This window comes from Amblyomma mixtum, chromosome 4, assembly GCF_055824585.1.
Source record: "Amblyomma mixtum isolate Tamu chromosome 4, ASM5582458v1, whole genome shotgun sequence".
In the NCBI taxonomy this organism is placed as follows: Eukaryota; Metazoa; Arthropoda; class Arachnida; order Ixodida; family Ixodidae; genus Amblyomma; species Amblyomma mixtum.
In genome coordinates this window covers 11,359,383-11,373,851 of record NC_143015.1, presented here as the reverse complement: position 1 = coordinate 11,373,851, position 14,469 = coordinate 11,359,383, and the positions used below count along the sequence as shown (strand labels likewise).

The window sequence follows — 14,469 nt, the reverse complement described above, 5'->3', positions numbered from 1 at the left end:
CTTTCCGTCTTTTCTCCGCACCAGCCACTTTTCAAATACTTATTGACACCATTTGTAAAGAAATAACGTAGAAACAGCAGTAAAGAAACACGGTACACTCCCACGGTACCCGGGAACACTCATTGCCTGGAGGATAGAGGCAATAACTAAGTCAGGACCGCTCTAATCCCCACAATAATCCGCGCCGCTCATATAATCCGCTCCTACGTTTGCAGAACCTCTTATGTACTTTATGTACTCTATGTGGAAGTCGTACTCCAATCGAATCGAATCGAGATAAGACCTTCCCCTCTTCCCCCAGATCCGTTCTTGTTCCATGTTTCCGAGAAACAGGCTTTGCGTCAGCGAACACGCACTCTAATTCCTCCGTGTTCGTACCCTCTCCCCCGGAGTCTCACTCGGGAGGAGGAAGTATCTGTGCGCCGGATTCGGACAGGAGCGGCTCTGACTCCTTCTGTGCGTCATCGGTGGCGCGACAGACGTTTCGAAGTGACTGACAAGTGTCCTCACTGTAGTGCTGCGCCAGACCAGTGTGATGAAAAACACTTGCTGTGGACTTGCCTGGTTACAGCTTCCGTGAGACGAGGATTCCTAAAGAAGGTAGGCCTGCGATGGGACGTTGCAGGCGACTATCGCAAGTGGACTCATGATAATCGCTTTATCGCGAACTTTTGCCACTTTTCTAGCGAGGCTTGTTTACACTCCTTCTTATACCTTTCTTTCCCTTTTACATTATGACTAATGGCAAACATCTCGAATAAAAAAAAAGAAACAAAGTAGAAACAGCAGTTTCCCAGGGAAGAAACGCGAACCCGTGGAATGAATCAGACACAGACGGCAGGAGAAACCACGGCCATCTTGGAGACATCCGAACGGTGGCACCCAAAAGCCGGCGGACCGAAGCACACCGAGAGCACACGGATGGGAGCCGAGCGCGTGACAACAAACGGCGCTTCGGCTCTACAATGCAAGCCGCGAGCGGTGCCTCTCCCGAACAGCAGATGCAGGCCACAGTGCAAGTGTAAGGGTGGGGGACGTGGCCACCTAACCATGCGCACGTGCGGAGGGGGAGAAAGGGCGTGTTGTGGACATTGTGGCCGAAAAGGCGGGTGGACGGGGCCAGTGCAAAAAGAGGAGTCGTCGGAAGAAGACGCATGTAATCCTTCCAGTATACAACCAATGTTTTTGTTACTGTTTTTCAGTTTTTGTCTCCGTGTAATTTGTCCGCTATTATTCGAACGTCAAATTTTAAAAGTTCAAAGTTGTAGCATTATCGTTAAATTTAGCAACTACTACATGGTGCCGAAACCCGGGTTGAGAAGGCAGCGGTAAAATCTGAACAGATCGCGAGGGACCTCAAGCGACTGAACTGAAGACGACATGGAAGAGCTCAAGGCCAAGAGGAGAAGTCGGCGAGAGGCCACAGAAGCAGCACTGCGGACAGCCGACTTTCAACAACTGACTGCTCTGCTGCACAGACTCCAAGTAAGTAATGAAGAACTAATGAAGTTAAACGACAACTTGGAGGACCATCTACCAGAGGAAGCTTTCGAGACAGAATTTACCGAGGCCATCGAATACGACTACCGGCCCGTAAAAACCGTCGGTCAAGTCAAGGCTTGGATATATCAGCTTCGCAACTGACAACGCCTGCAGTACACAGCGCTGAATTGACGCCAGCGTCGCTGCCGACACCAGGGCACAGTGGCATAAAGCTACCGAAGCTGCATCTAGAATCATTCAACGGTGAGCTTGCCAATGCGCAGACTTTTTGGGGATGCTTCCGCGAGACGGTGCATGGAAATCAGAGTTTGTATAAAGCGGAGAAGTTCCAAACTTAAAGAGCCTCCTCACCGGGCCCGCTTCGTCGGCAGTAAGAGGATTACAGGCAACAGAGGCCTGCTATGACGGCGCAGTACAGATACTGCAGCGCCGTTTCAGCGACAAGGGACGAATTAGGCAGGAACACCTTGCCAAGTTAAGGATGCTGCCGTCTGTATTATCTTCAGGAGATGTGAGGGGACTCCGCCGGCTTTACGACCATGTGCAGGCACACATTTGCTGACTCGCGGGACTGGGAGTGACCACGCACGCTGCAATGCTTGGCGACATCGTACTAACAGCGTTGCCGCGAGACATGGTAGTAGAGTTTCATCGACTGACAAGCCGAGCTACAAAGACAGGTGCGTCGTCGGCAGCCGATAGCAGCCCCGCCTCGCCAACGCAGCAGTCCGCTTCTACGCACACAGCAGACAGATCCGACGGCAGGTTAAAGGAGATATTAGAGTTCCTGCTAGTAGAGACCGAGTGCCCAGAGCGGTGCAAACAAGATACCGTCTTTGCGGCAGAAAGGAAGTCATATCACAAGGACCGCTTAGGAAAACGCCCAAATCAGCATACTGCCAGTGCCGCTGTGCTCTGTGTGCAATCGGAAAATAATGAGAAATGCGTGTTCTTTGATTCAAGACAGCACGGCACTGAGTTTTGCACAGCAGCGCTGACAAACAAAGAAAAGACAAGCAGGCCAGGGCTAAATGAACACTTTCGTCTGGGCGAGTTGGTTCATAACAGCAATTAAAGGAATAAAATTGCGCCAAGCGATCGAAGAAGAAAAACGCAAGAGGCGCGAGGACAGGACGGAGCGCGCGCCTCTTGCGTTTTCTTCTTCAATCGCTTTGCGCAATTTTATTCCTTTAATAGCCAGGGCTAAAAGGTGCTTTCGGTGCACGAAGTGGGGGAACAGATCGAAAGATTGCCGGGGAAGAATGAGTTGCGGACACTGCGAAAGACGACATGCCACTTCAATGTGCAATTCCAACGACTGTAGACAAAGTCAACGCACCAACTGAGGTCACCGCCATGAACGTGCGGCAGCCAACAGTACAGAAAATCAAGCAACGGCATTGCAGACTTTCCACGCCCTTGCTGTGGGGGACACAAAATACGGCTACGCCCGAGGTGTAATGGATGGCGGAAGCCAGAAAACATTCATTCTAGAAGACGTCTCAAAAATCCTTGATTTGAAGGCTTTGCCGCAAAGTGACTTCCATCTGAACACCTTCGGGAAAGCTGTCGCTCAATTACAGAGATGCCGGCTCGTCGAACTTCGCCTTCGGAGCCAGTATGGAGGCCAGGAAGCCACAATAGAGGCTAGTCAGGTGCCCTTTATATGCAAGGACGTCCGGCAGGTTCCCGCAGATCACAGTTTTGTGCAAAAGATGGAAGCGTGAGGAGCATTAATCGCTTACAAATTCATCTACCCAGGCATGTCATCTGTCCCAGGAATAGGTTTATTAATTGGCGCCGATCACATCTGGAAATTTCTGACTGGTGAAGTGCAATGAAGCGACGAGAACGAAGGGTTGGCAGCTGTTAACACCACGCTTGGTTGGACCATCCAGGGGCCGTTCAGTGTGACCTCCAACATCACACTAGCAAACAATGTTTGCATATTACGAATAGGTTTGGAGACCGCTGACAAGGTTCACTCGACTCTGCAGAACTTCTGGGAGCTGGACGCCATTGGCATAAGATTCCCAGAGACGCCGTGCGCCCGACCATGCAATGGCCAAAATACAATTGCAAAAGAAAGGTCAGCGTTATGAAGTTGCACTGCCATGGAAAGACTCATATCGAAAACTTAGTGACAACAGAAACATGGCAGTGCAACGGCTAAACAGCTTAAGGAAGCGACTTGGGCGTAACAAATAACTTTTGGAACAGTACGACTCGGCTGTTAGGAGTTACATGGAAGCTGGACATGCAGAAAGAGTTCCCGAGGAAGCGGAGACCACCCACGTATACGACATGCCGCAACAACCAGTTTTCAGAGGCGAGTCGACAACCACCAAATTGCGCGTGGTGTTTGACGCCTCATCACACGCACCCGGCAAGGAGTCACCGAATGACCACCTGGAAAAAGGGCCGAAACTGATCAGTGACTTAGCGCGCTTTCTAGTGACATTCCGCCTGCTGCATAAAGTAGCACTAGTTGCCGATATAGAGAAGGCATTTCTACAAATTAGAGTCCGACCTGAGGACAGAGATGCGCTGAGATTTCTCTGGTACAGAAACACACCAGTCGCCCAGGAACCTTTGCCCAACGCCGAATGCAGAAAGCGCATGTAATCTGCGCTACATCGAAGCAAGTCCGGAGAGCCGCTATCACCGAGCTGCTGCTGGAACGCCAACGGGGCCACGCCTACGAGGGTATATAGCCAGGATCCCGTCAGCTGGACATTCAGTAGACTTAGTGGCACCGACCAGAGACCAATGCTCAAACTCTTCGTATTTGTCGTACAGGTTGGTGGAAAATACTCTGTTTCCTCAGTTAGAGACAATGATGTAACCCTGATAGTGGTACCAAGTCCACAATTTCTCCTTAGTATGTTTGGGACTGTTATAGTGTCATTAGGATTTTACTGCTGACATCCGGTGACATTGAACTCAACCCAGGCCTCAGCTCTGACTCTGATGGTCATCCTAGCAATGAAGTACTGAAAAAATTATGAAAAAACAAGCAAAAACAACAAAACTTTGGAGTTAGTTACAAACCTAAAACATGTCGAGAGAATGGTTCATAATATGAGGTTGAGAATTGAAACAATTGAAAACAAATTAGGTCGGATGAAGAAATGCGAAGAAAAGCCTGGTGAAATTGAAAGACTATACAGAAGTACGAACAAACACCTTCATGATATAGCAGCAAAAATAGATGACAGAAAACCGAAGTCGACGCAAACATTTAGTGATTTACGGTGTGTTCGAGAAACCGGAGGAGGACGCTAAATCACTTGAGGAACACGTTAAGCAAGAAATCTTCAGAGACAAGCTGGGCATGGAAGTGAAATCGGCCGAAAGAATTCACAGGATAGGTAATCCTAAAGGCAAAACACCACGTCCAGTCATAGTTCGGGTCTTCAATTCTGCATAGAATATTATGTCAAGCTGTTTCAAACTAAAAGGCTCCAACATTTCCATATCTGAAGATTTTTCAGTAAGGGTACGAGACTTGCGCACTAAGCTATGGCGCTCATCGGAGCGCGAGAGAGCGGCTCAGGCGAAGGTGTCGCTTTCCTTTGACAAGCTAAAGGTCAATGGCAAGTTTTTCATTTGGAATGAAACACAACAAACCAGGGTTGAAATTACACGAAGTGCCGATGATGCAAGGCACACCCAGCCTAACTCAACTCCAGGAGCAGCAAGCTCGAACAGCACTCATACCTGACAAACGAAAACCAAAACGCTAAGAATACTGTCATTTAATGCTAGAAGTATAGCGAATAAGTTAGGTCACCTCGAGCAGCTAATTCTGGGACACCATCCTCACATTATAATTATAGCATAAACATGGTTACAAGCAGGGGTACGTGAATCCGAAGTTGTCCCATCAACATATAAATTGCTACGTAAAGATAGGGGTTCACGAGGGGGTGGTGTAGCTATAGCTATTAAAAACAACATAAAATATGCAGTCCTGAAGGGTATTGATGACCACGAAAGTGTGTGGGGCAAAATAACATTTTCCGGTAAATGTATATTACTGGGAGGCGTGTATCGACCCCCAAATGCCCCTCCAGATTATCTTGAAAAAATGAACTATTACCTGTCCCATCACACTAACTCAAGATCTTAGTTGATTTTGTCGGGGTACTTTAACATGCCAGGGATAAATTGGGCAAACTATTCACACGACAGAAAAAATGCCCAAAGCGCGGAAACACTTTTATTTTCAGCATTTGGTTTTTCTTTAGATCAGCTGGTTACCGATAACACCTGAGTTCTGTCGTCTTCGTCTTCTTGAACAAACAGCGCCAACGACGACAAGCACAAGAGACAAGGAAACGGACGACACAGCGCTGACTAACAACTGAGGGTTTATTGCTGATCATACAAGTATAAATACATAGATGTCGGCAGTGTGGAAAGATATACCACACACACACGTATTGTACGATGGGCACGGTGATTTCATCCACGAGGACACTTTGGACACGTATGCGAGAATAACATTAAGCAAGTCGAGCGAAACAGTTCTTTGACTGCTCATTAACCTAGGCGCTGCTTTGATTACACAAACACCGAGTCTTAACTAGCCACAAGGTAACAGTGAATGTTGCATTTTTGGTCCAAGGTAAGTAGTAGTTAGTACAATAAAGCACAAGTCAGTTTCAGTCGGTATGGTACACAAACGGAGTAGAGCACATTCATTCTGTCAATTAAACAAGAGCGCAAGCCACAAACTTCTTCACTTGGATTGATTTATAAGCCTACAATCTTCTTCCAATAATAAAATGACCTAAATGTTAAGCACCCCTAAAGAGCACATTTTTCAAGGGGGTTCATACGTGATCCCCGAGCGCAAAGACGTGAACCGCAAAGACGGTATCTTGTTTGCACCGCTCTGGGCACTCGGTCTCTACAAGCAGGAACTCTAATATCTCCTTTAACCTGCCGTCGGATCTGTCTGCTCGAGAGCTGCATGATCCATGAGGTCAAAGATGCACCGGCCCAAACGCGGTCCCGCGCTCTAGGGATGTGGTGCAGACCACCGAGGTCGTTGTAGAGGGCGCGCGTAATGTTGAACACGAGCAGGGGAATGTGGCCGGGTACAGCTCGTGCCAACAGTCCGTGCTGAAGACGGAGCGCGTCCAGCGGCTAGAAGAGCTGAGTGCGTGAGACATCAGGAAGGTGTACTCATAGTTCTTTGCGTAAAGCTCGAGACTGCTCCGATTGGCCGGTACGACTGGAAGGCCTTGAACGTATCGTTGGATGAGGGTGTCGTTGTTGCACCATTCCGGACCGAAGACGCATATCTTAACTGCGGACATAAAACCTCGAATTCCAGTCCTGGATTCCATGTCGTAAAGTGGTGAAGAATCTATCACATCCAAAAACGCTTCCATTTAATCACGCGCACGGTCGAGAAACGAAGTAATAGATGCGTGCAGCTCGATGTTAGCCATTAAAGAAGCGTATGCTAAAGGAAACAAGGCTTTCTCAACGGCACGGGTGCAAAGGTGCCGGCGAGGGACATTCGTTTGGCGCCGAGCGTATGTTAAGGTGGTGTAAAAGTCGGTGAGGCCAACTTCAGCGAGAAACGGAGACGTCCCGATCAGGACACGAACGGTGAGGTAGTTCATGACAGTATGCGCCTCCGTCCCACGAACGAGGTCCAATATCTTGTTCATCATAATCGGTGACAGCACCATGACTTCCGATCCCTCACCAGCAAACAGCGACCCGTTGACGCCGCGGAATAGCTCCGCGAGAAATTGTAGAAGCGACGACGGAGATTTCAGGACGTCAATCTTGGGCGAGTTTTTCCTTCGCAATTTCACATTACTGATCTTTTCCAAGTCGGCAGCAAATCTGACTATGCTGAGGGAGCTGTCAGGTGGTAGGTGCTCCTTCTTGAAGACGCGGACAGAAGAGTACACGGCTTCTGTGTAGAGGCTGCAATAAAACGGAGAGTTATAAAACGGTGGGCTCGGTGGCTGTGCAACCGCACAGTCTAACCCTTTCGCCTTCATCATGCAGATTTTTCTGTTCATCGTTCGCGTGGCCATCCCCGCCCTGCTGTCTGCGCGCCCTGGAACCGCAGTGTTTTCCGCGCATGCCGATGCCAGCAACAACAACAGCCCCTGCTGCAACACCGCAGCCATCATCTCTCCATTTCCCGGACCGCCCCTCGGGCAGCACTGGACACTACCTTACCCCTGGCAAGCGGAACTGCGAGCGACATCAACAGCGGAAGCTATAAAGGAGCAAGGCCCGTCCGCGCCACTCTGTGGGCTCGGTGGCTGTGCAACCGCACAGTCTAACCCTTTCGCCTTCATCATGCAGGTTGGTAACTTCTACAGTCTATTTGCTAAGAAAACCAGCAATTATCTCTTACTACAGCTACCGAGCCCACAGAGCTGTGTCTGTATTGGTGTTGAATGCGTTCAGGTTGTTCGATCCTTGTTACTTTTGGCTGGGGATATTGAAACAAACCCGGGACCTGATTTTGAAACCGTGCTTGCTGAGCTAAAGAAACTGTCTTCCGGGCAATCTACACTTCTCTCAGAGATACAAGACATGAAAAAACAACTTACGGCTACTGACACGGCAATCGCAGACTTAACAGCACGCATGTGTATCCTTGAGACACAAAACCAACTTATCACTGAGCTGCAGTCGCGACTAGACTCGATGGAGACAGCGACAACAGAAATGTGTGCTCATATAAAAAACCTTGAGGCTCGTGTTGACGACGCTGAGAACCGGTCACGTCGAAACAATGTAATATTTTATGGTATCCCTGATAATGACCCCGCAGAAACTTACACACAATCTGAGGAAGCTGTAATCCATCTTTGTTCCACTACCTTAGATATAACAGTTGCTTCAAACGATATCGAGCGCGCCCATCGCCTCGGCCGTCACACAGCTGGAAAAACCAGACCAATAATCGCAAAATTTCACTCCCACAAAACTAAGCTGGAAATTCTGTCTAATGGAAAAAAATTCAAAGATACTGTATATAGCGCCGGTGAAGACTTCTCGCCTGCCGTTAGGAAGGCCCGAAAACAGCTTATCACCTTTGCAAAAACCAAATCTACAGCTTATAAACTGAGCTATAAAACCTTGTTTATCGGTCGCGCACGGTACGTTTATGACGAATCCTCGGAAACTGTTAAGGAAATATCATAGCAGCCATCTAGAAAAAGCACCCCACAGCCTCACCCCACGCCCGCGTCCCGGCAGTCACCTCAGTCTACTCTTTCTTTTTCCGTACTTTTCACTAATGTCCGCAGTTTCATTTCTAAGCGGGAAGAAATCTCGAGTCTTGTTCGTTCGTCCAATAGCAACATCTTCGTACTAACTGAAACGTGGCTGACTAGCGAAATTAACGACAATGAGGTCCTGGCAGACTTATCTAACTTTAAGCTTTTTCGTAAGGACCGTCAGGGGTCTCGTGGCGGAGGAGTGCTCATTGGTTTTTCTAATGATTTACCATTTTCAATCATTTCCATTTCGTCTGATCTAGAAATAATGTGGCTTTTCTGCCGTTGTCCTCCTCAGTCGGTTCTTCTCGGTGTTTGTTACAGGCCCCCGCATTGTACTCCGGATTTTTCAGAGAAACTTACTAACTTGCTATGTGAACTTACTGCTAAATATCAAAAGTCGCATATACTTCTCTTTGGTGATTTTAATTTCCCGGATATTGACTGGAGTACTAACACTGCTTCAGCATCAGGCACGGTTGAAGCCAAAAATTTCATAGAAGTACGTGTGCCTGAACTTTGGCCTTACACAAGTTATCTTGGCGCCAACAAGAATAACACAAACGAGCGCTAACATATTAGACCTACTACTCGTCAGTCATCCCGAAAGTGTTAAATCAGTCACGATTCTTCCTGGAATAAGCGATCACGAAGTAATTCATACCGATATAGCCTTAACTCCGCTTCGGAACCAAACTTTTAAAAAGACGATCCGTTTGTACGATAAGGGTGACTACGCAGAGATTAATCGTGAACTAGACGCTTTCTTTCATCTTTCCGAACTAATTTTCATATTCGGTCTATCGAAGAAAATTGGACTATATTTAAGAAGAAAATTACTGAACTAACTGATCAGTTCATTCCTAAGTTCACCTTCCGAGAGAGTTCACAGAAACCATGGTTCACTAAAACGCTAAAACGTTTGGAGAATAGAAAGAAGCGTCTATTTCGCGCAGCCAAAGCAAAAACTAACCAGGCGGCCTGGGACAAGTATTACGCAGCCGAAAAGGCATATAATTCATCTGCTCGGAACGCCAAACGTTCCTTTTTTAACAAAGACTTACCCCGAATACTACACACTAATCCTCGAAAATTCTGGGACACCATCAACCCAAAACACAAAGGCGATATCAGTGTCACAAATGAAGCAGGAGACGTGCTTAGTCATGCAGAGTGTGCTCACATGTTCAATGTTGCATTTCAATCAGTGTTCACTAATGAATATGATGCCCCCTTTTCTGTGCCAAACACTTTTATTTATAATGTTATGTCACCTGTTGAATTTAACGCATCGGGAATTCTGTCACTAATCGATAAAATGAAACTTTCATCTTCGGCCGGTTTCGATAATGTCAACGCCAAATTTCTTAAGAATACGAAACTCACCAGTGCCAGTTACTTATGTTTGCTATTCAAGCAGTCACTCTCTTCTGGCCAACTTCCTCGTGTCTGGAAAAATGGGAAGGTCATTCCAGTCTTCAAATCCGGTAACACAAATTCTCCATTAAATTATCGCCCCATTTCTTTAACAAGCGTGCCTTGCAAGCTAATGGAACACGTCATATTCTCCCATGTCATTGCCTTCTTGGATTCGAACAATTTTTTTCATCCTGCGCAGCACGGGTTCCGGAAAGGCTTTTCTTGCGACACTCAACTAGCTCTTTTTATTCATGACTTGCATGCCAACCTAGATCTTAACCTGCAAACTGACGCTATATTTCTTGATTTTAAAAAAGCCTTCGATAAAGTTCCCCACAAACGCCTGTTGTACAAGTTATCTAACCTTAATATCGATCCTAATGTTGTTGCATGGATTAAAGAATTCCTAACTAACCGCACTCAGTCCGTCTTTTTAAATGAACACACTTCCAGCTTCCTTCCTGTAACATCTGGCGTCCCTCAAGGTTCCGTACTAGGTCCCCTTTTGTTTTTAATATACATAAATGATTTGCCCTCGCATGTGTCTTGTAAAATTCGCATGTTTGCTGACGATTGTGTTATTTATGAAGCAATTAATAACAATTCTGATCAATTATCTCTCCAAAACAACCTTAACAAGATTCGGGATTGGTGTAAAATTTGGCTAATGGAGCTTAACCCTCACAAATGCAACGTACTCTCTTTTCATCGCCGCCGTAACCCGCTCGTGCCCTTCTATCACATAGACTCCGTTCCCGTGCTGCCAGTAGAATCATACAAATATTTAGGCGTAACTTTGTGCGCTGACCTCTCCTGGAAAACGCATATAACTAACATCATTTCTTCAGCTAACAAATCCCTTGGTTTTCTAAAACGTCATCTACACGATGCGCCCATGCATGTTAGGTTATTAGCTTACGAAACACTTGTGAAATCGAAATTAGAATACGCATCACCCATTTGGCATCTACATCAAGCTTATCTAACCAACGCATTAGAAATTTTGCAAAACCGCGCAGTCAGATTTATTCATTCTTCATATCATTACAGCACGAGTGTTACATATCTGAAATCGCTTTCAGGCATACAGCCACTCGAGCTGCGCCGCCGCACAGCCAGTCTTTTATTATTTCACAAGTTCTTTTACAGCCATCTACGAACTGCACCCTACATGGTCCCTCCGGCACGCATATCTCACCGCACTCTCCATCAACTCCAGATCAGCCGTCCACGTGCACGCACAGTCACCTTCGCAGCTTCATTTTTTTCACGCACCGCCGCGGACTGGAATGGCCTTCCCGCTGACATTGCAACAATAACCTGTCCCGCGAACTTCGCACGCAGAGCTAACACCTTTTTGTCATCATCATAACGCATGATTACTTTGTCGCACCAAACGTTGTACCCACCCCTTATGTAATGCCCCTGAAAAGGGGTCTTTAAGGAAATAAAATTGATTGATTGATTGAGTTGAGCTAATTGGTACTTGTTTCTTGGAAAAAACAGCGCTAAACGAAGGACACCGAAAAAGAGTACAGTGTAGGCTGATCGCGTCATTGATGCCTATGTCTTCACTGGCAGTCACCATTTCGGGTGGTCCCATGGACACCACGTCACGGCCATCAGGATGAAATGGACTGGATGCTACACCGACCTCGAGGAGAGCGGATGTGCCAGTCTTTCGTAGCACTTTGGTAGCAGCCTCCCAGATTGATATACTGTCCCGCATCGGTGGGGCAAACGGGAAGCCCTCCAGCGAGAGCTCGGACATCAGCCCCCGGAGCGCGATCAAGCCTTCGTCCTCACTACCTTTGACGTCCATGCATTTCATGTGGAGTTGCCTGACCGGCAGAAGCGCGTCCGATTTTAGGGATTCGTCCTGGATGATGGCGTGCATCTTGTTCTCCAGATAAGCTCCGTAGTCTTCATCAAAGGAAACTGAATGATCCTTGGGAGCTGCCCTGACATGATGGCTCTGCCAGCATCGGCACACGAAAGCGTAGAAATCGTCGCACGGATCGGCAATTTCCCAGGAGAGAAGGTCTCTCAAGTCCCGCGCAGTCTGGAAGCAGCTGGAAGAGCGGCAGGTATCAGAAGCCAGCGCTCTGGCGCTCAGATGACTGGACGTTTCCATTGGTAGTAGCAGTAAGGCGCATACTATAGCAACGCCAAAGAGGAGGCAGAATGCCAGAGGGTAGAGTAGGCATTCCTTGAAGAGCACTTGATCCCCGTGAGTGCGTACAATAAAATCGGCGCTGTGGTCTTCAGGTGCAAACCTAGGTGCTGGGCCTGGTCGGCGCTCACGATCAAGGTGCTTCCAAGTGTCGCGAATGTGAATACCATGGCCCGGTTCCACCACATCATTCGACTCTACAAAAAAATCGTCATCAAGCGTTCGTCCTAGTTTCCGCTCTCTCGTTTCGATATCTGCCTTTTTAACCTTCGCGCTTCCAGAGCCAGGCGAAGCACACTTACAATTGCCGAAGCGTCGTTCGTTGTTCACGTATTTAGCACGAGGTACTGCGCGCACAGGTCGGCCATTCTGCAGCATTGTCTTCTCAGAATCAATCTTGCTAGCGGGAGACTTATATCGGGAATTCACGCCACCATTCTTGAATTTATCGCAGAAGGCTGACCTCGGCGATTGTGCTGGTGGATCTTCGGGGCTGGTGACACTGGTTGGACTGAAGTAATCATTAGCAACTCGCTGAAGCATCTTGTTGTGTCCGGGTTGAGATCTCATTGGACTAATCTGAGCCACAGCCGGACAGGAGGGATTAAAAAAGCGTGTTCCATCCTTCTGTAGTCTAGCACCCCCTCCGCGCCAGCCCAGCTTCTCGGTGGCGGACGGCTGACTCTTCTCTGCACTGCTCACCCGGTTTGAGACGTAAAGTGGGTGACGAAAATTTTCATCCACTCTCTGCGAGACTGCTTTTTTGAGTGTAAATTGCAACCGTGGAACTTCTGCAAGCTGGCTAGACGATCGCGAGTTCTGCGCTCAGTTATGAGAGGCCAGGGTATTAGTCGTAGCGGTGTCTCCTTTGATATCTCGGTTCGTTACCGTGCTGCCAGAGCCGTCCGCCGTTGGTGACATCAAGTTTTCTGTACTGCTAACCGGACGCAGCGGTTTGGAAGACTTCTGTACCAAGGGCACCTCGTCGTTGCTTGCAGCAGAGCCACTGGAACCAAGTCGGGAATCCCGGGGGACGGCGGCCTTCTTGCGAACAGTGCAGATCTTTGCGGAGGACGAGCATTCGGGAGCGTGGTGCTCCTCGAGGCGTTTTGTTGGTGTCGGCGACGACCCATTGCTGAGCCTAGGACGGCGGCCGGAGGAGGCATCGCTAATGGAAGCGGGCTCCTGCGGGCTTTCGGGCGAGCTGCCAGAAAGCTCGCGCATTGAAGCCGTGTCGACGCGTCTTGCGCGCGACGGGAGCACTTCGCTCGTCTTCGGCAAGCTCGACTCGGAACTGACGGAGAACTTCTCCGCGATGGGGCAGTGATGATGATGATGTCCTCAGGCTGAATGGACCCTCAGCGGTTCGAGACATCTTCTTCTTTGCCTGAACGCGCGCGCACGTGATAGTACTGCGCTAATGCAGGGACGTGTCCTCTGGCACCTGGCTTTGCATGTTATCGTTCAAAACGTTTTGAATTACTTAAGAGAGGACAGTTGCATGAAAGGAATTCGAATGAAAGACGGGGGGTGTTTAGAGGTGCAATTTGGCTACTCTCTCAGAAGAAACAAATTACCTGCGAACGAAAATACCCCTAACGCAAGCAGATCCTTTTCCGCGTGCATGCGTGAATGAGCTATGCAAAAATTAGAAAAACATGGAGTAAAAATGAAATAAACCAGCATTGCTCTCTGTACTTATATTCGTCTGCTACCGTTCTGCATAGTCCTGCCTGCATTTATTTTGGTAAACTTATAGCGTTCAAAGGCGCGAGTAAAATTTACGAATGGCTAACTCTTCCATAGGAGGATCTCTAAGCCCCACTGAATCCACTACTGGAATCAGGGGTAGTATGAAGAGGATTGCTCACACTGATGATGATGTCCTTAGTCTTAATGGCACATATCCACGGCGGGGGACTGAGTGCATAGCTGATACAAACGCACTCATGTACAAGGATAAATTTGGGACTTAGAGCTAGAATTTGTAGAAAATAAAAAATACGGAAAAGAAAAAGTAGTGAATTCACACTGAGTCACACCGAGAGCGCTTTATTCACTCTCCGGGATACTGAAAAGGTGTGAAATTATTTTTTTTTTGCGTATGTG

The 14,469-nt window shown here is 47.8% G+C and overlaps 1 protein-coding gene across 1 annotated transcript; it reads left to right on the top strand.

The window, feature by feature from the left end:
* The first annotated feature begins 1,380 nt into the window (after positions 1-1,380).
* On the top strand, positions 1,381-9,094 carry LOC149345696 (uncharacterized). Its single transcript, XM_089541181.1, has 2 exons — positions 1,381-1,485; positions 7,699-9,094. The coding sequence occupies exons 1-2, from the start codon at positions 1,381-1,383 to the stop codon at positions 8,692-8,694; spliced, it is 1,101 nt and encodes a 366-aa protein (XP_089397307.1). The 3' UTR covers positions 8,695-9,094.
* The last annotated feature ends 5,375 nt before the right edge of the window (positions 9,095-14,469 follow it).

Bases quoted from the DNA above. Each gene is read 5' to 3' on its own strand.
- LOC149345696 (XM_089541181.1), top strand. From the start codon at position 1,381: ATGGAAGAGCTCAAGGCCAAGAGGAGAAGTCGGCGAGAGGCCACAGAA. The intron at 1,486-7,698 runs GTAAGTAATGAA...CCCCTCGGGCAG, and splicing joins CTCTGCTGCACAGACTCCAA to CACTGGACACTACCTTACCC.